Source organism: Coffea eugenioides, unplaced genomic scaffold, assembly GCF_003713205.1.
Source record: "Coffea eugenioides isolate CCC68of unplaced genomic scaffold, Ceug_1.0 ScVebR1_18;HRSCAF=85, whole genome shotgun sequence".
In the NCBI taxonomy this organism is placed as follows: Eukaryota; Viridiplantae; Streptophyta; class Magnoliopsida; order Gentianales; family Rubiaceae; genus Coffea; species Coffea eugenioides.
The window spans coordinates 401416-426659 of record NW_020862338.1 but is presented as its reverse complement, the minus strand read 5'-3'; the positions used below and the strand labels follow the sequence as shown (position 1 = coordinate 426659).

General features: G+C 39.4%; 1 protein-coding gene across 1 annotated transcript; it reads right to left on the bottom strand.

Moving 5' to 3' along the window:
- Positions 1-11286: 11286 nt before the first annotated feature.
- Positions 11287-12282, bottom strand: LOC113756005 (40S ribosomal protein S4-like). Its single transcript, XM_027299830.1, has 2 exons — positions 12223-12282; positions 11287-11877 (listed from the first exon to the last, which is right to left on the bottom strand). Exons 1-2 carry the CDS (start codon positions 12280-12282, stop codon positions 11395-11397), a joined length of 543 nt encoding a protein of 180 aa, XP_027155631.1. The 3' UTR covers positions 11287-11394.
- Positions 12283-25244: the final 12962 nt, after the last annotated feature.

The following is a 25244-nucleotide window of genomic DNA, read 5'->3' as shown; positions in this document are numbered from 1 at the left end:
ACGTGATTAGGAGCAATGAGATAAGGTTGGTGAATAGGAAGTAAAAACCCTAGTACGTGTGTTTTTAAGAAAAACGGCGCGAACCGGCGGGTCCCGCGCACTACCGGTTGAACACACCACTTGATCACCATTTTCTTACCATACAAGCTCATTAATATTTGAGCAAAATATCTCCTAAATTCCAGCTAAGCTTGACCGAAATTAGAGGCTGAAAATACAAGAAAAGAAAAGGAAATTTTACTTGGTAAGGGTTGTGACAAGTGTCACACCATTAGAGGCCATTGACCAAGACATTGTCCAACCTTCTTATCCCCAAAATTGCACCATTCTTCCTCATTATTTCTGCTGAAGATCCGAGAGAGAGATAGAGCAAAAACAAGAGAAAAGCTTCTCCATTTCTTCTTGAATCAAGTCACAAAGTGAGGAAACAAAGAAACTAAACCGATTAAAGGCACCCTTGAGTGTTTATTGAGTGAGCTATTGGTGAAATTTTGAAGGGGAAGGCTAGGGTTGCTCTTGGTAGACACTAAGCAAGGTAAGGATGATGATTTCCCCAATTTTTACTCTTAATCTTGTTTAAATTAGCTTAGCATCTCAAGATTGTGATGAATTACGGTTGTTATCATGTTTTGGGTAATTTTTCCTTTTGTTACATGAGTTAGGGTTTAATAAATTTCTGCCTAAAATTGATGTATGATGAATATATGTTGTATCCAAGGTTATATAGGGGGTTTTGGTAGCAAGTGGAGTAAGAAATTAAGAAAGTTATCATTGAAACCAAAAGATTTCAGATTTCTGGAAAATTGTCACTAGGTTCTGCTCGTTTTTATTTCCCTATGTTAGAGGCAGAATTGGGCTTGGAATAAAACATGAAAGTTGTATATAATGGTATTTTATAGGTGCCTACAAAATTTCAGCTCAATCGGAGCAACGTAGCCCGTAAAAAGACCAACATACCCTCACTGTTTTATGAAATTTCCAGTATTCCGTTTTCGTCAGTTCATCCAGTTTATCATGTTTGTTCACTAGGATCCATGCTGATTTAGCTTTTTGACAAAACATGAAAGTTTTAGTATTCTGTCTTAGATTTTAAATTCCACCAAGAACACCTTAATTGGACCTTGGTAACCTGAGTTATTACCATTCCAGTGCAGTGCGGTTGATTAGCCGACTAGTTGGATTTTGGTTCTGTAAATTGGGGAATTTGACTAGGTTACATTGGGAATGGACTAAGTGATCTTCATGAACATTGTAGCCCTGTGTCTTAGATTCGTAATGGTATAGGTTGTGCCTCAATCCGATAAGCGTAGCCTCGGATGTGATATTTCCGCAACCACACGTCAAATCTGTCTTTTGCTAGATTGTATTTCCGCACTTGTTACGACTTTGATACTTATTCTTATGATGTTATGAGCCTATGGAACGGCTATTGACTTGAATTTATGATATATATGACTTTGGGATTGGCTGAGGAAAAATAATGAAGCCTAAATAGCTGGAAAATTAGGTAAACACAAAGGGCGTGCTGCCCAAATTTTCGCTCGAGGGCTAGGTTTCTATTTGAACTTGTATACTTTTGTTTGGCCAATACCATGACCGGCTTTCCATTTTAAAACATGATTTTTCATCCTTGGGTTCAAACAACCCTCTTCTTACTTGAAAGTCATCTTTACACGTTTTACTCCTAATTAGTCGGGTTTCTTTGTTTCCCTTAAATGTTTTGCTCGATAAACTGAAATATGTTCTCTTGTTCAACCTTAGGTTTCATTGGTGACTAAGGGTAATATCCGGAAGGATATTTTGCACGTTATTTTGCATAACTAGGTGAGTGTTCCTTATTTGACTTTATGGCTTGTTGTTATCGTTTGCTAATGTGTTAAGTGCTTTTAATGATTTCCAAAACGAGCTTTCTAGGCGAGTGTGTACTTTATCGCACTCGACCTAAATAACTGTGCAATTTTTAAGGATTTAATGATTAAAATGTTACTTGCGCATGAATGTAAGCCTTTTGGGCTGAACTGGCCATTGCCCCTTGTTACCGATCGTCTCGAGCCAGAAGCGGACTCGGTCGGGCGATTAGGGACTTGGGTGAACGTTTGGTATACTCGAGTATTACCCTGTAGGTTGGTGGAGACTGGCCAACGGCCAGGACGGAGGTGAATGAACGAACAAACGAACGAACAAACGAACGAGGGTTTATTGATAAACGAAAAATGCATTTTCAAATGATTGGAGGAATAAGGGGGAAATGACAGGAGAACGAATGAACGAACGAACGAATTGCTCCTTGTGAGCCGTATCCTTTTAATGAATGTTGCTATCGCTTTCCATTGTAAATGTTTCTTGAATTATTGATACTCCATGTTTAATGTATTGAATTGATTGTTTGATTATCTGTTCGGAAGCTCACTGAGCTTTTAGCTCACCCCTTTAGTTTTGTTTTCCTTGACAGGGGACGGCGAGCAGGATGAGAGCATAGACTAGCCTAGTATAGGTCTTTTGTTTCTTTTGTAATGGTTCTCATCCTAGTGCTTGGCACGGGCTAATTGTATGGTGAAGTGAGAACCTTTGTACATTTGATGGCTGTACTTCCTTTTGAGATAGCAATGTATATAAGTTCCGCTTTAAGTTTGGATTGCTGCCCTATTTATTCTTGTGATTTATTCCGATTTTAATTGAGGACTGTAGTGAATGACTGAGTCCCGGTGAGAGCTGGGCAGGCGACCCGCCGAACCCTGGGGTACGCCCTAGGGGGAGGTGGGGTCGTCACAAATTCGGCCTCTATCATAGGCAAACAGAAACGGGCAGGACTGAAAACAAGATTTCCTGAAATCTGGAATTTGGGGTTTAAAAGGGAAATCTCTTCATTTCTTGCTTAAATCACTACCACAACCTCTTATACAAGCTTACATACATCATAAACCATCCATACAACAAGTATGAGAAGGGAATAATTCAAACCCTAACTCAAATGCATCAGTCCAATCATCCAAAATCTCTTGATTTAGGCATCACAATCACAAATACAAGTTACTAAACAACTCCAACATGATTAAGGGAAAAAGAAAAGAGTGGTCAGCCATTTTACCTCAAAATCAGAGCTTGCTAGTGTTCTCCTTCACTTCCCCTTGAAATTTTTAGTTCCCTAAGCTTCCCAAGCTTCCAATTTACAAGTTAATCGGTTTAGAATCTTGTTTTTTTCTCTCAAATGGTGCAAATCAAGATGAAGTGAAGTTATTTTTCTCTTGCTCTCTCTCTCTCTCTCTCTCTCTCTCTCTCTCTCTCTCTCTCTCTCTTATTCATGGCTAGGAGGAAGAAAATGAGGGCAATTTGTGTGTTTTTTGATGATAAATATGGAGGAAAATTGGTTGGTCAACACTTAAGGGATGGTTGCCACTTGTCGCAACCAAAATCCATCTCAAATTTTTTCTTTTCCTTGCATTTTTTGGTCAAATATTTTGGCTAAGAGGGCTGAGGATGAGGGAGATATTTTGCACCAATATCAATGATATTTTATGGTGAGAAAGTGGTAGTCAAGTGGTGTGGTCAATCTGTAGTGAGCGATACCCGTCAGTTCGAGCCGATTTTCCTTAAATCGCGTATACTAGGGTTTTAACTTATAATTCACTAACTTATGATTATCACCTCTAATCCCACACTTAATATCATCTAAAATTCACTTTTAATCACCAAATTTGATCCACACTTCGTACCGGATAGTCGCACTACGGATAGGCGTAAAACCCTAATTCACGCTAACTTAAAAAACGAAAAGTGAAACCCTACTTTCTAGGTTCATTTGCACTTATTGTGGGGTGATTGAGTAGTAGGGCTATTATAAAGTAATAATTTCCAAATAAAAGGGGATTTTTAAGAAAAAATATAAGGAATTTTACGAGTCCTCACAGTAAGAGGGTTTGATTGTGCAACGAGAAAATTTATGGTGAAGTTGACTTAGTTCTGGAGATAGGACCTGCTCAATTTCAAGTCATTTGCCAAGTTATGGACTTTTCAAGTGTTTACAATATCTTGTTTGAACGACCCTAGTTTCACGTTTCTAGCTTGGTGCCATCTTCTCTCCATCAGATATTGAGATTTATTATGAATGACCAACTGATCACTCTATTCACTGAAGATGATTGTACCATGATTGTTAAACTCTACATCTAAAGGAGAAAATAGCAGAAAAACTCTAGTTTCTTCTTATCATGTTGCTAATATTGATTCAGTGGGATAGATATCTAAAGAAAAGTCATTCATAAAGCCAGACCTGTCAAAAGCTAGTGTTATGATAGTGAAAGAGATGATCCGAGGAGGATATGAGATAGAAAAATACCTTGGATGGAATCTACAAGGAATCTCAGGGCCGACAGAACTTTTAGTGCAAAAGGATACATTTGGGCTAAGATTTCAACCGACCACTAAGGATAAAAGGGAGATGTAAACTCGCAATAAGGTAGAAAAGGAAGGAAAACAAATTGTCATGAGTACCATGCCACTATACTACACTTTTCCTTGCCCATCAGGGGTGGTTGTATCTGAACTAGACAAGATGAATCCTATAAACGAGGTTAAGGTGAATTTATCCCAGTAGTTTGGAGCTACCTATAACGTTCAGCCCTTGAAAGATCTAGAATTCCTAACAATTTTCAAAGGAACCATTCAAAATTGGATTATTGATTATCTTCCTTCTCGAAGAAAATTTTGATAAATTTAGGGGATTGTCTTTGTTGGGATCTATGTTTAGAAAAATTTTACGCAATAACTTTTGTTATAAGAAAATGCTCATGTCATCTAGTTATTTATTTCTTTCTAATGTTAAGTTAAGATGTGTTTTTATTTAAGTGAGTCCCATTCCGCATACAAAGTTCTAGAATGGATATGTTTTTAATTAAAATTTTATTTATGAAGTAGTTGTCTTTATCGAGTCTCTAGCTACTCTTAAATTCAATGAAGTTTAAGATCTCTTTTCATCCACTACAAGAAAATTGGTCATCAGTGACAACTTTTCTCTGTGACGAAAAAAAGTTGTCACAAAAGTAGATCCTTTATTGACGACATTAAGAACATCATCACTATTGCTTGGCCTATTTACGGATGACTTTTTGTTGTCGTCACTGATCACTAAAAAAAAGTTATTAGTGACAACATTTTGTAGTGATGACAATAAGTCGTCACAAAAGGGGATTCTTTAGTCGCGACACCTAAAGTTGTCACAATTGCATCAAAGCAACTAAATGTTTAGTGACGACCCGTTATTTTCGTCACTGTTTAAAGTACTTATTTCTAAGTCACTTTCATTAATTCTACTGTGCCACCCTAACTTTTACGATTTAGCCCCAAATGTTGTAAAAAATTCCATTAATTCCATTATGATACCTTAACTTTTACAATTTAGCCCCATATGTAGTACACCGATTTCTTTAATTCTATTATTACTCCCTAACTTTTGTAATTTAGCCCCATATGTAATTCACCAATTTCATTAATTCTACTATGGCACTCTAACTTTTGCAATTTAACCCCCATATGTAATACACCAATTTTATTATTTCTATTATGGCACCCTAGCTTTTACAATTTAGCCCCTATTTTTTTATTAGGAAATTGCGAATGGTATCTTGATAAACTATGCATAAATATTTTATAATTTTCTCAAACTTAAGTAATAATTTGTTATAAACTCTAAAGATATATCTTTCATTACAATAGTTATAAGGCAGGCAGGTCTTTTTATCAATGGAATAAGAAATTTATGCCAGATTTATCCTTTGTACTACATGCCAAGTAGTATTAACAAAGGAATAACAAAGTACTACAAAGTAATTAACAAAATAGCCTTCAAGGAGTGTAGTTTATGGGCAAATGAGCATTATCTATACAAAGTACCAACTTTTTATGGGCATTTTACTCTCAAACATATAATTTATGATAAATTTATAAATGTTTGTAAGTAAAATTCAAAAAGTGTTACACTGATTTCTTACAAAACGAAAACTGGCAGGTTATCTTTTCAACATAAATTAAATTTTTTTAAAAAAAGAAATGGCCCATAAAGTACCAACTCTTTGTGGATTTCCTCCATTACATGAACAAATTTTCTGCTCTTTATGGGCATTTCACTCTGAATCATTTAATTTATGTTAAATACATAAATGTTTGTAAGTAAAATTCAAAAAGTGTTGCACTAATATTTTTATGAATGGGAAACTGGTAGGTTTTGTATTTAACATAAATTAAATATGTGAAAGCAAAAAGAAAAAAGAAATTACCCATAAATCTATATCTTGCAAATCTATTACAAGAAATTTGGTCATTAGTGACAACCAATTGTTATTCTGTTTTTGCTCTCTAATGATTTTTTTAACTATTAGGAACTCAAATTTTGTCATGTAAATTAATATTAGTGCAATAATTTGAAGTGAAATTAACCATTTGAAACAAATCATCTCTCCTTATTATAAAATAAAAAAAATTCTGGAGTTTTGGGCAAAAATAATGAAAAGAAAGATAAGTAAGTTGTAATTTAGTTCACAATTTTGAGAAAGTGATATCAATATTAATATGGGATAAACCGTTTGATATCATAAAAAAATTACCTATTATGAATATTTTTACAAAAATATTTAAAAGTTGCAAGTAATAATATATTAGTAAAATATTAATTCAAAACTAAAAAACTTGGGTTGAAATTTTGGTACGAGTAGGGGGGGAAATGTAAGGAATTGAAATTTAATTCAAAGTCAATAGTTTGAGGAGAAGCGCGGAATTGACTTGAACACTTAGTGAAACCAACAACTCGCGGTCATGTTTAGTTATTCACCGAACAAAACACTACCTGCCATGAGCCAACAGCCAACAAGCAACACTTAGAACCAAAAAACACACTGCTCCTCATCTCTGCCGAGAACCAAAAAACACACTGCTCATCTCTGCCGGAAACATCTCCTCGCCGAGAACCAAGAAACATCTCCTCGCCATCTGGTAATCGATCTTGGCTCGGAAATGATGAAATAGAAGACCACATTTAGCAGCAACTCTCTACAAAAAAAGGTATGTTGATTCTCTTTTGCCTCCCTAATTTTCCCCCGAATGGTTTGCCCTAATTAATTTTTTTGCCAAAAATTTCAGTCCAGTTTTTTGGGTTTCATTTGATTTATGGATGGCGGCATCTCCTCCTTTTGGAATATGCTTACTTGTGGGTTTTACCCTTATTAATTTTTGGTCAACATTTTCTTGTACAAGATAAAAGGCTTTAGTGGGATTGGATTGTGGGTATGTATGGGTTCGTAATAGGCCGCGGAAGGCAAATGCAATCTTGTATTTTCATTACCTAAATTCTGACCCTGAGGGACTTTTTAAGATCTTTGTTTTTTTGGCCCCATTAAGAATTTCAGTTTGAAGAATTTGTTGAATGTATGGAACTTAGCATTACTACTGCTACTGTATTTGCTCAAAAGATGAAACTTGATTTTACCTATAAAATTTGTTAACGAATGCAGTAATTAATGAGCTTACGCTTGGATGTAAACAATCTGACTGATGTTGAAAAGTAGAGTGCCTGCACATCATGTTGGTAGTGCTTTTTCATTTTTATTCCTTCTTCGCTTTTTAGTTTTGTTTCATTGTTTTGTGTTATTCATTTAGCTTTTGGAGTTTGTATGTTTGTGAGGACTCACAAATTTCTTATATTTTTTCTCAAAAATGCCTTTTTATTTAGAAATTATTCATTTATTATAGCCCTACTACCCAATCATTCCACAATAAGTGCAAATAAACCTAGAAAGTAGGGTTTCACTTTTGGTTTCAAGATTAGAGCAAGATTAGGGTTTTCGCGATTTTTCGCCGGATGAATTTTCGGTACTGAGCAAGGATCAAATTTGGTGATTAAAAGTGACTTTTAAGTGAGAAATAATATGTGATTAGGAGCAATGATATAGAGTTGGTGAATAGGAAGTAAAAACCCTAGTACGTGTGTTTTTAAGAAAAACGGCGCGAACCGACGGGTACCGCGCACTACCGATTGAACGCACCACTTGACCACCACTTTCTTACCATACAAGCTTATTGATATTTGAGCAAAATATCTTCTTAATTGTCAGCTACCTTTGACCGAAAATTGAGGCTAAAATAACAAGGAAAAGGAAAGAGAAAAATGAAAGGTGGTGGTGGCGACAAGTGTCGCCACCCTAGAGTTTCTTGACCAAGAGTTGGTATTTCTTCTTATCTCCAAATTTTGCACTTTCCTCTTCATTTTTTCTGCTGCTGGCCGACCAAAAGAGAGAGAGAAAGGGAGAGCAAAATAAAACTTCTTTCTTCTTGAATCTTAGCCAAATCAAGTGAGAAAATCGATTTCCAAACCGATTAAAGTGTTAATTGTGAGTTGGGAAGCTAGAGGAACTAGAAATTTTCAAAGGAGGTGGATTATCACTCATACAAGCTTGTCTTTGAGGTATTAAATCTGATCATGGTCCTTGATCTTTTAAATCTTGCGTTAAGATGTTATTTAGCTTAAGTTTTGGCTTGATTTCAAGATGTGCAAGTGATTGTGATGATTATTGGATGAAATAAACAAGTTAGGGTTTTGGGGATTTGCTACCAAACTTGATGTATTATTCATATAGGTTGTATTTAAGGTTATATAAAGGGTTTTGGTAGTGTTGGAAGTAAGAAATCAAGGAAGGTTGCATTGAAAACTGAAAATTCCAGATTTCTGGAAAAATTTCCCCTCTTTCTGCCCGGTTTTTTTGCTGCATGTTAGAGGCCGAATTGGCCTTAGGTTAAAACATGAACATTGTATATAATGGTATTTTATAGGTTCCTACAAAATTTCAACTCAATCAGAGCAGTGTAGCTCGTGAAAAGACAAAAATACCCTCGCTGTTCTAAGGTACATTCCAGAGTTCCGCGTGGACAGTTTAGTCTACTTGGTTGTGTTTATTCACTATAATCCGTTGGGATTCAGCCTGTAGCCAAAACATGAAAGTTTTAGTATTCTGTCTTATCTTTTAAATGCCACCAAGAACACCTTAATCGGACCTTGGTAACCTGAGTTATGACCATGCCAGTTCAGTGCGGTTGATTAGCCGACTAGTTGGATTTTGGTTCTATAAGTTGGGAAATTTGACTAGGTTGCATTGGAAACTGGACTAAGTGATCTTCATTAAAATTTTATCCCTGTGTCTTAGCTTCGAAACGGTATAATTTTTACCTCAATCGGATAAGCGTAGCCTCGGATGTGTTATTTCCGCAACCACACGTCAAATCTGTCTTTTGCTAGGTTACATTTCCGCACTTGTTATCACTTGATTTCTGTTCTTATGTTGTTATGAGCCTATGGAGCGGCTATTTACCTGAATCTATGATATGTATGACTTTGGGATTGGCTGAGGAAAAATAATGAAGCCAAAATGGCTGGAAAATTAGGTAAACACAAAGGGCGTGCTGCCCAAATTTTCGCTCGAGGGCTAGGTTTCTATTTGAACTTGTATACTTTTGTTTGGCCAATACCATGACCGGCTTTCCATTTTAAAACATGATTTTTCATCCTTGGGTTCAAACAACCCTCTTCTTACTTGAAAGTCATCTTTACACGTTTTACTCCTAATTAGTCGGGTTTCTTTGTTTCCCTTAAATGTTTTGCTCGATAAACTGTAATATGTTCTCTTGTTCAACCTTAGGTTTCATTGGTGACTAAGGGTAATATCCGGAAGGATATTTTGCACGTTATTTTGCATAACTAGGTGAGTGTTCCTTGTTTGCTATATTTCCTTGACTTATTGGCTTGTTATTATTGATTGATAATGTGTTAAGTGCTTTCAATGATTGTTAAAATGAGTTTTCTAGGCGAGGGTGTACTTTATCGCACTCGACCTAAATAAATGTGAAATTTTCAATGATTAAGGATGAAATGTTACTTGTGCATGAATGTAAGCCTTTTGGCTGAACTGGCCACTGCCCTTCGTTACCGATCGACTCGAGCCAGAAGCGGACTCGGTCGGGCGATATGGTGACCCTGGGTGAATTTGGTATACTCGAGTATTACCTTGTAGTCCGGCTACGTCCGGATGGGTGGAGTCCGGTCAACGTCCGGATGGGTGGAGTCCGGTCAATGTCCGGAAAGGGATGAATGAACGAACGAAGGCACGAGGATTTTATTTCTCAAAAAGGAAATTTCAAATAATTGGAGGAATAAGGGGAAATGTCAGGGGAACGAACGAAAGAACGAATAGCTCCATGTGAGCCCGTATCCTTTTAATGAATGTTACTATTGCTTTCCATTGTAAATGTTTCTTGAATTATTGATACTCCATGTTTAATGTATTGAATTGATTGTTTGATTATCTGTTCGGAACCTCACTGAGCTTTTAGCTCACCCCTTTAGTTTTGTTTTCCTTAACAGGGGATGACGAGCAGGATGAGAGCATAGACTAGCCTAGTCTAGGTCTTTTGTTTCTTTTGTAATGGTTCTCGCCCTAGTGCTTGGCACGGGCTGGTTGTATGGTGAAGTGAGAACCTTTGTATATTCGATGTTTATACTCTCTTTTGGGATGGCAATGTATATAAGTTCCGCTTTAAGTTTTGGATAGTTGCTTATTTATTCTTGTGATTTATTCCGATTTTAATTGAGGAATGTAGTGAACGACTGAGTCCCGGCGAGAGCTGGGCAGGCGACTCGCCGAACCCTGGGGTACGCCCTAGGGGGAGGTGGGGCCGTCACAATGTTTGACTTGAACACCTAATGTGTGATAAGAGCTGAAGCAGTTTGAATTTAGAGGAGTCCTTAGAGCGACAGGATTGAGTCTTAAGAGAAAAAAAAAAGGTTTTATGGGGCTGGAATAACTGTTTGCTGGGGAGGGAAACCTATTTGATTCGAGTTTGTTGGTCGTAGTACCCTCTAACCAAAAAAACAAAAAAATCTAGTGTTGATTCGCTGCCAGAGTCATTAAGCAAATTAAGACAGCATCTGACAGGCTAAGCTGGACTAAGTTCGATGCTTATCCATCCATTAACCAGGTTTTGTTACTTAGTTGGACAGATTCTGATAAACTTAGCTAAAAAGTTGGAATGAGTGAAAGTTGAACACTGTAGGGGCACATAATCCTTATTTGCTTGTGGCACAGAATACTGCTAATTAATATACATACAAAAAAACATCAATGGCGGCACATTATCAGAAACTAGTCATATATCTATATGTATTTTTTTTTAAAACCTGTAACTGTAGGGTTCTAGATAGCAGTACAATCACCGCGCCAACACAAATATTTAATGTGCAAAACTGTAACTAAACAAGACAAATAAAACATTAAACCCAACTCAAAAATTGCAACATCTTAATACTAGTTTTGCAAGTAAAATGTTACCCTCCCAAAGACGCTAATAGTAGAAAAATTAGGCAGTAGTAGCCGCCTGGGCAGCAATCCTTTTCCTTTGTTCCTCTATAACTGACAACTTGATACCTTTGCCCTTTGGAAGAGACACCCAGGGCTTTGCACCTTTTCCAATGATGAAGACATTACCAAGACGAGTAGCAAACTCATGACCTGTGGCATCTTGGACATGGATGGTCTCAAAGCTTCCCTTATGTTTCTCTCTATTCTTGATTACTCCAACCCAACCTCTGTTCCTTCCCCCAGTCACCATGACAACATTCCCAACATCAAACTTGATGAATTCAATAATCTTGTTGTTCTTCAGGTCAAGTTTGATGGTGTCATTGGCCTTGATGAGTGGGTCTGGGTAACGAATGGTACGACCATCATAGGTATTCAGGTATGGAATGCCCTTCTGTCCAAACTGTACTGATCGAACCTTACACAGCTTAAACTTTGCCTCCTCATCCCTGAAACTTCTGGTTTGATTAGCTGGCCCTGGCTATGTTGCTAACTAAGCTGATATGGTGATCATTGTCTGTGTGGCCCGGGATACAGTAGTGCTTGCCAAGAAAATCTCACAAGACTCCAGAATTAATTCCTATCTGCCTTACATTGTGTTTTGCATTGCACACAGCCTCCTCACATGCTTACATTGTGACATGTTTGAATTTAGTAATAGTTGTGTTGTATTTTGTTTAATTTTTATTATTGTTGTATGGGAAGATTAATTTCCTATATTTATTATATGTGTTGCTGTAATATGTGGGTGCATATTTTTTTGTGTTAGGATCAACGGTGCTTTTGAAAAAACATGGATAGGAGTTGGATGACAATTAAAGATTACTTGCATCCTAGTAATTGGAGAAGGGGCACAACAATATATCTCAGAGGCAAGTTGTGTCATTCGCAAATATGGCAACTGGAAAGCAGAAAAATGGTCCAAACTCCAAGAATCTGATAGAGAAGGAATGCTAAAACTTGTTAATGTAAGTGAAATTGGTTTGAAGGCTTGTTTTTCTTCTTGACTTGGGTACAAATAGTTCTGCAACAGGTCATTTATGCACTTTTTCTGACATTTACAGAATTTTTCACTCATATTTCAGAATAGTTTTGCTTATGATGAAAGAGAACATGTTAAGCCAGCACTTCTTAAGCAGTTAAATACACAGTACAGAAGTCGACGATACAATTTTCACATGATTTTCAAGAAATTTAGTACAAAAGAGGAAGCACTTGCAAATCGTCCACAATATGTTCAAGAATCTGATTGGATTTACCTTTGTGACTATTTCTGTAGTCCAAATTTCATGGTATAGAGTCCGACTTTTGATCATTTACTTTTGAGCTTCTCCATGTTTTTTTCATGTGAAATTTTGATCACGGCTGAACTTGATAAGTGCAGAAGATAAGTGAGAGGAACAAGATCAATAGATCAAAGGAAAAAACTGCTCATACAGCTGGAACAAAATCCTTTCTTCGTCATAAAGCTGACCGGGTAATTGATTATCTTGAAGACATGTCTTTTGGATTGCTTGGACAGGTTATTTAACTTTTTAATGTAACAGGAAGCACAAGAGGGGAGGGAATGTGAGGCCCCAGTCCGTTCGTAAGTTAATATTAGGGTTTTAGGGCTAAGGAGAAACCCTAGTTTATGTGTTATTTGTAGGTTCAAGTTATAGTTCATGTTTGGTATTCTTGTGTGTGTTTTGGCACAAGTAAAAATAGGATTCGTTTTAGTTTACAAAGGTTTAGCAAGTTTGATATGGTTAGCAAACCTTAGATTAGTAAACCTTTAGTGTTATCAATTATTAGAAAACTTAAGTTGGGTTTAAAAACCCTAATTTTGCCAATATTATATAAGTTGTTCTTTAATTGTTTTATTTATGGAGAAAGTATGTTTAAGTATAAGTGATTAAGATGGGAAAGTGATTAGTGAAGTAATTAAGTGTGATTATGTGTTTTAAACTAGATTAAGCTAGAACCTATGGAGTAAATTGAAAGATTATCAAATGTTTGAGGGAAAATGTATAAGAAAGAGAAAGTTGGAGTGCAAGGGTTAAAAGTGCAATTGAGGAACTTTTATGTGATTGGTTAAGCTGAACAAATATCTTTTCTTGTCTTTGACTATTTAACACCTTAGGAATATGAAGTAATCACAAGGCAAACAAGACAAAACTTGAGGAGAAAGAGAGAGAGGTAGAGCCGAGAGAGAGAGCAAGTGAAGGTGAGAAATTTTCTTCAAAAATCTTCAATTTTTAGCTTCCATCTTGAGTTTGGATCTTGGAGTAACAACTTGGGTGTTGGATTATTGAAGCTTGATCATCTTCCTAACTCACTTGAAGGTATGCTATCTTCTTTAAAAGATAAATGTTGGGGTTTTAATTTCTAAGCTATGAAAATGATGTGGTATGTTATGATTATGGATTTATATGGTGGATTTGATGTTTATATTGAAGTTTCATGGTTAATTTTAGTGTTGTTTGGCTGCTGGAAATTCGATCAAGAAGAGAAAAATTAGGGGTTTCTTGCTTTAATGCTTTCCTTAGTTGCTTTGATTGAGAAATTGATTTGTAGTGGTTGTGTTTGATAAATTGCCTCACTTGATTGGTTGGTTTCTAGCAAAATCTGATTTGGGTTAAGAAACCCTAGACTCCATTAGGTTAGTTTAGTTTAGCCTATGGCTATTGAGTTAGGGTTTGTGTAGTTGGATGGTAAAACAGGTTCTATGGTGCAAATAAAATTAGATTAAGGATTATGGTTAGTATTTGGTGATTTTGGGTTAACTTGTGAAGGAATTTCGGACCACTCCTAGACTGATATAGGTATGGTTGTTGGGTATCAAATTGGTTAGAAAAACTTGCCTAAGAATCATAAGAACGGACCGTACGGTTGTGGCGCGCAAAACCGGCAAATCTGGGAAACTAGGACAGTTCAGGATCCGAACTTCGGCTTTGTTTTTCTTGATGTTACGTACGGATTCAGAAGTTCCTCGAAAGATGAAAGTTGTATCCTTGTAAGTCCTGCATATGCCTGTAAAATTTCAGGTCAATCGGATTAGCGTAGCCTGAGTTATAGATGAAATACTCAAGCCTGTTTTGAACATCAGATTCTGTGCGTTTTTAGTTTAGCTTCTGCCCGTGACTTTTTCGGTTATGATCCCGTACGATCTGGGTGTTAACTCCTTCATAAGAAATGTAGATCTTGGTTTTGGCTTCGAAATGGTATAAAGTTCGTCGAAATCCGAGTTCCGTAGCTTCCGTTATGACCAAAACAAGATTGATCGTCAGAACTGCCTTTGATCTGGACAGTTCTGACGGGTACTTTGGCACTCAATTTTCGTTCTGTTCTGAATGGATTCAGGTCTTGGCTAAAACATCAAAGTTTTAGCCTTATGTCTCAGATTTCTAATGCCTTTGGAATTTCCTGATTTAGATTTGTGAACTGGGAGTTATGGTCCAGCAAACATACCCTGTTCGTTACTCTAGAGTGCGAATTTCTGGAACGATTTTCCATACTTTCGACCTATTTCGGTTCAGATCCGGAGTTAGGTGTCTTCATGAAAGTTATATACTTTTCTCTTAGCTTCGCAACGGTACCTCATGTACCTTGATCCGACACTCGTAACTTCGATTAGGCTCAAAACAGTTTTGACGGCAAAATGGGTAGGCCACCATTTCCGTTTCCGTATGCCGTTTCCGCACTCGTATGTGCCGATTTTGCCGTTTTGCTTTTTTTAGGTATATTAGTAGCCGTTTATGATATTATGTGATGCAATCTTCTATTTCAGACGGTAGTGAGCTAGGTGGAGCTGGTGGGGCCTACTAGCTACTCCTCGCGGCACAAATTTCGAACCTTTGCTCTTTTGTCCGTTGTGTAAGTATTCAGGCCGCTCTTATGTGTTAGTTGCTTATGTGTTTCGATATGTATGAAAAGGGTACCTAGGCGAGGGTGTACTTTATCGCACTCGACCTAAACCCTAATTTACGCACACATTTGTATATGGCATATGTATATGAATCATTTTGGAACTAAACCCCTTGAGCTTGTGGCTCGGGGTGACTTTTGAGAAAATTTTGTGAAGTTTGTGAGTTTGGGGCCCGATCTCATGACCTAGATGGACTATTCGAGCCGGTTAGGGCTTGGTCGAAGTTAGTCCAACCTGGTTTGAGGTCACCAAGTTTGTGAATCCGGTTCACCGATTATGTGGACCAAGTTTGTGACCCGATCTTGTGAACCAAGCTCAATTTTGTTCGCTCGAGCAAGTTTGTGAGGTGTCTGGCCAGAGAGGGTGATAAGGTGTACGGTGGGAGTACAAGTGAAGTTCTACGGACCATTATTTGAGGTCGACGGAGTGTCGGCAGGAGGTCACACATGGCAAACGATCTGGCTTTGGAGCCACCTGTATCCTTATTATGTGATGTTACTTTTCTGCTTTTACTTTACTCTTACTGTGTAATTGTTGTTACATGAAATTTACGCTTTTGCCCCTGTTTACTTACTAAGCATATAGCTTACCCCTTTCCTTTTGTTTTCCTTAGCAGGGGCCGACGCGAGGACATTTGGCACATACACTAGTATAGTTAGCTTTGCTTGTTATAGTTGAACAATTAGGATGTTTGTTTTTGTTGTGGTGGTATGTATAAGGACCCTCCTTAGGGTCTACATTAAGGTTTTGGTTATAATGATAAGGATGTAATAGTGTGAGCAGACACTTTTGGAGAATGTAATTATAACTCTTTTGGGATTGTATATAGTATGTATAGTACTCTTTTGGATTTTCTGGCTTTTATTGTTTTAAGTTTTGAGTCCTGGCGCCCGCCGATACCCTTGGGTTCGCCCTTGGGAGAAGTGGGGTCGTCACAGTTGGTATCAGAGCGCCTAGGTTAGAGGACTTGGGCAAGTGGGACATACGCGATAGGCACTAGGCATATTTGATTCTTTTAAGCTGAATGATATACTTTAAGCTGAAATCCCGGTGAACTGACGAATTAATGTTTTGTAGGTATGTATCCGGGCAGTTCGAGTGGTGCGGGACCCAGTGGCGTGGAACCGAGATTTCCGAGTACGAGAGGCGTAGAGGATCGAGTGCTGCGTAAGCGGGCGATCCGCTATCGGAAGAGACCTGGAGAGCCTTATACTTTATACTCCCCTTTTGGTCAGGTGGCGCACCGACCTTGTGGATGTTGGTACACATACTGTTATCCTGACGAGATCGTCCTGGCTGTGGATGACGAGCGACGCAGCCTGCTTAGACAGCTAGACGAGGCTAGAGAGGTTGGCCTTGGGCAGGCGATGCGTATTAGGGACTTGGAGCAGGGTCTCCGAGAGGAGAGGGAGAGGACGGACGCTTTGCACCGTCAGCTTCAGGACACACACCAGCACCTCTTCGCTATGAAGAGGCAGCTGAGGGTTAGGGCTCGGAGTATGTCTGTCGACTGCGAGCTCCTACTAGATCTAGCCGCAGAGGCACCGCCACGAGTACCGGTCCAGAGAGAATGGACGAGGTGGACACGTTAGGTTCCGTTGGGAACCTGGGCCCTGGGGGAGGCGATTAGGGTCGCTTTTGTACTTTTGTTTAGCTAGTATATGACTTTTGTTGGAACTAGCATGACTACCTTCTTTTGTTATTCGGTTGGTTGACTAGATTTTGGAGCCAGTGCTCATGTGTACATTGGATTTTGTACCGACTGGAGGTCGGTAATGTGTAAATCTTTTGCTGTGACCTTGTAAATATATGTATATATTTGAAAAGCATTTTGAACTTATCTTTTGTGTGTCTTCTGTGCATACGCTTTATGTCCGTACTTTTGTTCATCGTCTGGATAATAAGTATATGTAATGTTCCGATCTATAGACTTTTGCATTTAAATGGCCTCCGGTACTCGAGGTGGAGGTAGAGGGCGAGCACGAAGCCCTGAAAGGGAACAATGACAAGAGCCAGATCAAGTCGCTACAGCCATCCAACGGATGGCCGATCTATTAGAGCGAATGTCAAATCAACAAGGCCAGGGGGCAGTATTGGGAATCCTGGACATAATCCGGGACATAACCCGGGTAATCCTGAGGGAGAGGACCGTGCTTTAGAACGGTTCCAAAAATTTGCACCTCCTAAGTTTATAGGTGGACCCAATCCTGACCTAGCAGAGGCCTGGATGGACCGTATGTTAGACATATTTGCCGCGCTTAGGTATTCGGAGGAGCGGCAGATATCTTTTGCTGTTTTTCAATTTGAAGGGGCCGCTCGAGCCTGGAGGAACGTGATTAAAACCAAGTGGGAGCGCGAACAAACCCCCTGGACCTGGATCAACTTTACACGAGAATTTAATGAGAAATATTTACCACCCATTGTGCAAGAAAAACGGGAAGATGATTTTATCCGCCTGCGTCAAGGGGCATTTAGTGTGGCGGAGTATGAGACTCAGTTCACTAAACTCTCTCGCTTTGCCCCAGAGCTAGTACTAACAGAGCAAAAGCGAATTCGCCGTTTTACCCAAGGCTTGAATGTAGAGATCCAGGAAGCACTAGCGGCTGCACAGCTGGACACCTTTAGCCAGGCACTAGAAAAAGCACAGCGAATTGAGACTGCCAGGGGACAGGTCAAAACCTTTCATGACCGGAAAAGGAGGCAACCCAACTCGAACGATTCCCCGGTTGGACAGAGCTCGCGAAACGAGCCACCTGCGAAGACGAGTAAAGGCACAGATGGTCCACGACCTACAAGAACCCAGAATAGCTTTGGGCGAGGTCAGATAGTGCAAGAGCCCCAGAGGAGTGCCCAGCGTGGAGGGTCAGGTACGGCCACTAAGCCAACCTGTGGTTTCTGTGGGGGCAATCACACCGATGAAAATTGCTGGAAAAATAGTTCGGTTCGTAAATGCTTCAATTGTGGCAGCACCGAACATCTGATTGCCCGGTGCCCTAAGATGCAAAAGGAAGGACTCAAGCCACCGACTGAAGGGTCCACAACGAAGCCGATGAATGCAGGGGAAAATCGACCCAAAGGGCCAGCAAGAGTGTATGCAATGGGTTAACACGAAGTGACTGACCCTTCGGCGGGTTTCGAAGGTATGCTTTGATCAAAGAATTAATTTCGAGGACGAAATTTTCCTAAGTGGGGGAGATTGTGAGGCCCCAGTCCGTTCGTAAGTTAATATTAGGGTTTTAGGGCTAAGGAGAAACCCTAGTTTATGTGTTATTTGTAGGTTCAAGTTATAGTTCATGTTTGGTATTCTAGTGTGTGTTTTGGCACAAGTAAAAATAGGATTCGTTTTAGTTTACAAAGGTTTAGCAAGTTTGATATGGTTAGCAAACCTTAGATTAGTAAACCTTTAGTGTTATCAATTATTAGAAAACTTAAGTTGGGTTTAAAAACCCTAATTTTGCCAATATTATATAAGTTGTTGTTTAATTATTTTATTTATGGAGAAAGTATGTTTAAGTATAAGTGATTAAGATGGGAAAGTGATTAGTGAAGTAATTAAGTGTGATTATGTGTTTTAAACTAGATTAAGCTAGAACCTATGGAGTAAATTGAAAGATTATCAAATGTTTGAGGGAAAATGTATAAGAAAGAGAAAGTTGGAGTGCAAGGGTTAAAAGTGCAATTGAGGAACTTTTATGTGATTGGTTAAGCTGAACAAATATCTTTTCTTGTCTTTGACTATTTAACACCTTAGGAATATGAAGTAATCACAAGGCAAACAAGACAAAACTTGAGGAGAAAGAGAGAGAGGTAGAGCCGAGAGAGAGAGCAAGTGAAGGTGAGAAATTTTCTTCAAAAATCTTCAATTTTTAGCTTCCATCTTGAGTTTGGATCTTGGAGTAACAACTTGGGTGTTGGATTATTGAAGCTTGATCATCTTCCTAACTCACTTGAAGGTATGCTATCTTCTTTAAAAGATAAATGTTGGGGTTTTAATTTCTAAGCTATGAAAATGATGTGGTATGTTATGATTATGGATTTATATGGTGGATTTGATGTTTATATTGAAGTTTCATGGTTAATTTTAGTGTTGTTTGGCTGCTGGAAATTCGATCAAGAAGAGAAAAATTAGGGGTTTCTTGCTTTAATGCTTTCCTTAGTTGCTTTGATTGAGAAATTGATTTGTAGTGGTTGTGTTTGATAAATTGCCTCACTTGATTGGTTGGTTTCTAGCAAAATCTGATTTGGGTTAAGAAACCCTAGACTCCATTAGGTTAGTTTAGTTTAGCCTATGGCTATTGAGTTAGGGTTTGTGTAGTTGGATGGTAAAACAGGTTCTATGGTGCAAATAAAATTAGATTAAGGATTATGGTTAGTATTTGGTGATTTTGGGTTAACTTGTGAAGGAATTTCGGACCACTCCTAGACTGATATAGGTATGGTTGTTGGGTATCAAATTGGTTAGAAAAACTTGCCTAAGAATCATAAGAACGGACCGTACGGTTGTGGCGCGCAAAACCGGCAAATCTGGGAAACTAGGACAGTTCAGGATCCGAACTTCGGCTTTGTTTTTCTTGATGTTGCGTATGGAATCAGAAGTTCCTCAAAACATAAAAGTTGTAGCCTTGTGAGTCCTGCAAATGCCTGTAAAATTTCAAGTCAATCGGATTAGCGTAACCTGAGTTATAGATGAAATACTCAAGCCTGTTTTGAACATCAGATTCTGTGCGTTTTAAGTTTAGCTTCTGCCCGTGACTTTTTCGGTTTTGATCCCGTACGATCTGGGTTTTAACTCCTTCATAATAAATGTAGATCTTGGTTTTGGATTCGAAATGGTATAAAGTACGTCGAAATCCGAGTTCCGTAGCTTCTGTTATGACCAAAACAAGATTGATCGTCAGAACTGCCTTTGATCTGGACAGTTCTGACGGGTACTTTGGCACTCAATTTTCGTTCTGTTCTGAATGGATTCAGGTCTTTGCCAAAACATCAAAGTTTTAGCCTTATGTCTCAGCTTTCTAATGCCTTTGTAATTTCCTGATTTAGATTTGTGAGCTGGGAGTTATGGTCCAGCAAACATACCCTGTTCGTTACTCTAGAGTGAGAATTTCTGGAACGATTTTCCATACTTTCGACCTATTTCTGTTCAGTTCCGGAGTTAGGTGTCTTCATGAAAGTTATAGAATTTTCTCTTAGCTTCGCAACGTTACCTCATGTAACTTGATCCGACACTCGTAGCTTCGATTAGGCTCAAAACAGTTTTGACGGCAAAATGGCTAGGCCACCATTTCCGTTTCCGTATGCCGTTTCCGCACTCGTATGTGCCGATTTTGCCGTTTTGCTTGTTTTAGGTATATTAGTAGCCGTTTATGATATTATGTGACACAATCTTCTATTTCAGACGGTAGTGAGCTAGGTGGAGCTGGTGGGGCCTACTAGCTACTCCTCGCGGCACAAATTTCGAACCTTTGCTCTTTTGTCCGTTGTGTAAGTATTCAGGCCGCTCTTATGTGTTAGTTGCTTATGTGTTTCGATATGTATGAAAAGGGTACCTAGGCGAGGGTGTACTTTATCGCAGTCGACCTAAACCCTAATTTACGCACACATTTGTATATGGCATATGTATATGAATCATTTTGGAACTAAACCCCTTGAGCTTGTGGCTCGGGGTGACTTTTGAGAAAATTTTGTGAAGTTTGTGAGTTTGGGGCCCGATCTCATGACCTAGATGGACTATTCGAGCCGGTTAGGGCTTGGTCGAAGTTAGTCCAACCTGGTTTGAGGTCACCAAGTTTGTGAATCCGGTTCACCGATTATGTGGACCAAGTTTGTGACCCGATCTTGTGAACCAAGCTCAATTTCGTTCGCTCGATCATGTTTGTGAGGTGTCTGGCCAGAGAGGGTGATAAGGTGTACGGTGGGAGTACAAGTGAAGTTCTACGGACCATTATTTGAGGTCGACGGAGTGTCGGCAGGAGGTCACACATGGCAAACGATCTGGCTTTGGAGCCACCTGTATCCTTATTATGTGATGTTACTTTTCTGCTTTTACTTTACTCTTACTGTGTAATTGTTGTTACATGAAATTTACGCTTTTGCCCCTGTTTACTTACTAAGCATATAGCTTACCCCTTTCCTTTTGTTTTCCTTAGCAGGGGCCGACGCGAGGACATTTGGCACATACACTAGTATAGTTAGCTTTGCTTGTTATAGTTGAACAATTAGGATGTTTGTTTTTGTTGTGGTGGTATGTATAAGGACCCTCCTTAGGGTCTACATTAAGGTTTTGGTTATAATGATAAGGATGTAATAGTGTGAGCAGACACTTTTGGAGAATGTAATTATAACTCTTTTGGGATTGTATATAGTATGTATAGTACTCTTTTGGATTTTCTGGCTTTTATTGTTTTAAGTTTTGAGTCCTGGCGCGAGCTAGGCAGGCGGCCCGCCGATACCCTTGGGTTCGCCCTTGGGAGAAGTGGGGTCGTCACAGTTGGTATCAGAGCGCCTAGGTTAGAGGACTTGGGCAAGTGGGACATACGCGATAGGCACTAGGCATATTTGATTCTTTTAAACTGAATGATATACTTTAAGCTGAAATACCGGTGAACTGACGAATTAATGTTTTGTAGGTATGTATCCGGGCAGTTCGAGTGGTGCGGGACCCAGTGGCGTGGAACCGAGATTTCCGAGTACGAGAGGCGTAGAGGATCGAGTGTTGCGTAAGCGGGTGATCCGCTATCGGAAGAGACCTGGAGAGCCTTACACTTTATACTCCCCTTTTGGTCAGGTGGCGCACCGACCTTGTGGATGTTGGTACACATACTGTTATCCTGACGAGATCGTCCTGGCTGTGGATGACGAGCGACGCAGCCTGCTTAGACAGCTAGACGAGGCTAGAGAGGTTGGCCTTGGGCAGGCGATGCGTATTAGGGACTTGGAGCAGGGTCTCCGAGAGGAGAGGGAGAGGACGGACGCTTTGCAGCGTCACTTCAGGACACACACCAGCACCTCTTCGCTATGAAGAGGCAGCTGAGGGATAGGGCTGGGAGTATGTCTGTCGACTGCGAGCTCCTACTAGATCTAGCCGCAGAGGCACCGCCACGAGCCACCGGTCCAGAGAGAATGGACGAGGTGGACACGTTAGGTTCCGTTGGGAACCTGGGCCCTGGGGGAGGCGATTAGGGTCGCTTTTGTACTTTTGTTTAGCTAGTATATGACTTTTGTTGGAACTAGCATGACTACCTTCTTTTGTTATTCGGTTGGTTGACTAGATTTTGGAGCCAGTGCTCATGTGTACATTGGATTTTGTACCGACTGGAGGTCGGTAATGTGTAAATCTTTTGCTGTGACCTTGTAAATATATGTATATATTTGAAAAGCATTTTGAACTTATCTTTTGTGTGTCTTCTGTGCATACGCTTTATGTCCGTACTTTTGTTCATCGTCTGGATAATAAGTATATGTAATGTTCCGATCTATAGACTTTTGCATTTAAATGGCCTCCGGTACTCGAGGTGGAGGTAGAGGGCGAGCACGAAGCCCTGAAAGGGAACAATGACAAGAGCCAGATCAAGTCGCTACAGCCATCCAACGGATGGCCGATCTATTAGAGCGAATGTCAAATCAACAAGGCCAGGGGGCAGTATTGGGAATCCTGGACATAATCCGGGACATAACCCGGGTAATCCTGAGGGAGAGGACCGTGCTTTAGAACGGTTCCAAAAATTTGCACCTCCTAAGTTTATAGGTGGACCCAATCCTGACCTAGCAGAGGCCTGGATGGACCGTATGTTAGACATATTTGCCGCGCTTAGGTATTCGGAGGAGCGGCAGATATCTTTTGCTGTTTTTCAATTTGAAGGGGCCGCTCGAGCCTGGAGGAACGTGATTAAAACCAAGTGGGAGCGCGAACAAACCCCCTGGACCTGGATCAACTTTACACGAGAATTTAATGAGAAATATTTACCACCCATTGTGCAAGAAAAACGGGAAGATGATTTTATCCGCCTGCGTCAAGGGGCATTTAGTGTGGCGGAGTATGAGACTCAGTTCACTAAACTCTCTCGCTTTGCCCCAGAGCTAGTACTAACAGAGCAAAAGCGAATTCGCCGTTTTACCCAAGGCTTGAATGTAGAGATCCAGGAAGCACTAGCGGCTGCACAGCTGGACACCTTTAGCCAGGCACTAGAAAAAGCACAGCGAATTGAGACTGCCAGGGGACAGGTCAAAACCTTTCATGACCGGAAAAGGAGGCAACCCAACTCGAACGATTCCCCGGTTGGACAGAGCTCGCGAAACGAGCCAGCTGCGAAGACGAGTAAAGGCACAGATGGTCCACGACCTACAAGAACCCAGAATAGCTTTGGGCGAGGTCAGATAGTGCAAGAGCCCCAGAGGAGTGCCCAGCATGGAGGGTCAGGTACGGCCACTAAGCCAACCTGTGGTTTCTGTGGGGGCAATCACACCGATGAAAATTGCTGGAAAAATAGTTCGGTTCGTAAATGCTTCAATTGTGGTAGCACCGAACATCTGATTGCCCGGTGCCCTAAGATGCAAAAGGAAGGACTCAAGCCACCGACTGAAGGGACCACAACGAAGCCGATGAATGCAGGGGAAAATCGACCCAAAGGGCCAGCAAGAGTGTATGCAATGGGTTAACACGAAGTGACTGACCCTTCGGCGGGTTTCGAAGGTATGCTTTGATCAAAGAATTAATTTCGAGGACGAAATTTTCCTAAGTGGGGGAGATTGTGAGGCCCCAGTCCGTTCGTAAGTTAATATTAGGGTTTTAGGGCTAAGGAGAAACCCTAGTTTATGTGTTATTTGTAGGTTCAAGTTATAGTTCATGTTTGGTATTCTAGTGTGTGTTTTGGCACAAGTAAAAATAGGATTCGTTTTAGTTTACAAAGGTTTAGCAAGTTTGATATGGTTAGCAAACCTTAGATTAGTAAACCTTTAGTGTTATCAATTATTAGAAAACTTAAGTTGGGTTTAAAAACCCTAATTTTGCCAATATTATATAAGTTGTTGTTTAATTATTTTATTTATGGAGAAAGTATGTTTAAGTATAAGTGATTAAGATGGGAAAGTGATTAGTGAAGTAATTAAGTGTGATTATGTGTTTTAAACTAGATTAAGCTAGAACCTATGGAGTAAATTGAAAGATTATCAAATGTTTGAGGGAAAATGTATAAGAAAGAGAAAGTTGGAGTGCAAGGGTTAAAAGTGCAATTGAGGAACTTTTATGTGATTGGTTAAGCTGAACAAATATCTTTTCTTGTCTTTGACTATTTAACACCTTAGGAATATGAAGTAATCACAAGGCAAACAAGACAAAACTTGAGGAGAAAGAGAGAGAGGTAGAGCCGAGAGAGAGAGCAAGTGAAGGTGAGAAATTTTCTTCAAAAATCTTCAATTTTTAGCTTCCATCTTGAGTTTGGATCTTGGAGTAACAACTTGGGTGTTGGATTATTGAAGCTTGATCATCTTCCTAACTCACTTGAAGGTATGCTATCTTCTTTAAAAGATAAATGTTGGGGTTTTAATTTCTAAGCTATGAAAATGATGTGGTATGTTATGATTATGGATTTATATGGTGGATTTGATGTTTATATTGAAGTTTCATGGTTAATTTTACTGTTGTTTGGCTGCTGGAAATTCGATCAAGAAGAGAAAAATTAGGGGTTTCTTGCTTTAATGCTTTCCTTAGTTGCTTTGATTGAGAAATTGATTTGTAATGGTTGTGTTTGATAAATTGCCTCACTTGATTGGTTGGTTTCTAGCAAAATCTGATTTGGGTTAAGAAACCCTAGACTCCATTAGGTTAGTTTAGTTTAGCCTATGGCTATTGAGTTAGGGTTTGTGTAGTTGGATGGTAAAACAGGTTCTATGGTGCAAATAAAATTAGATTAAGGATTATGGTTAGTATTTGGTGATTTTGG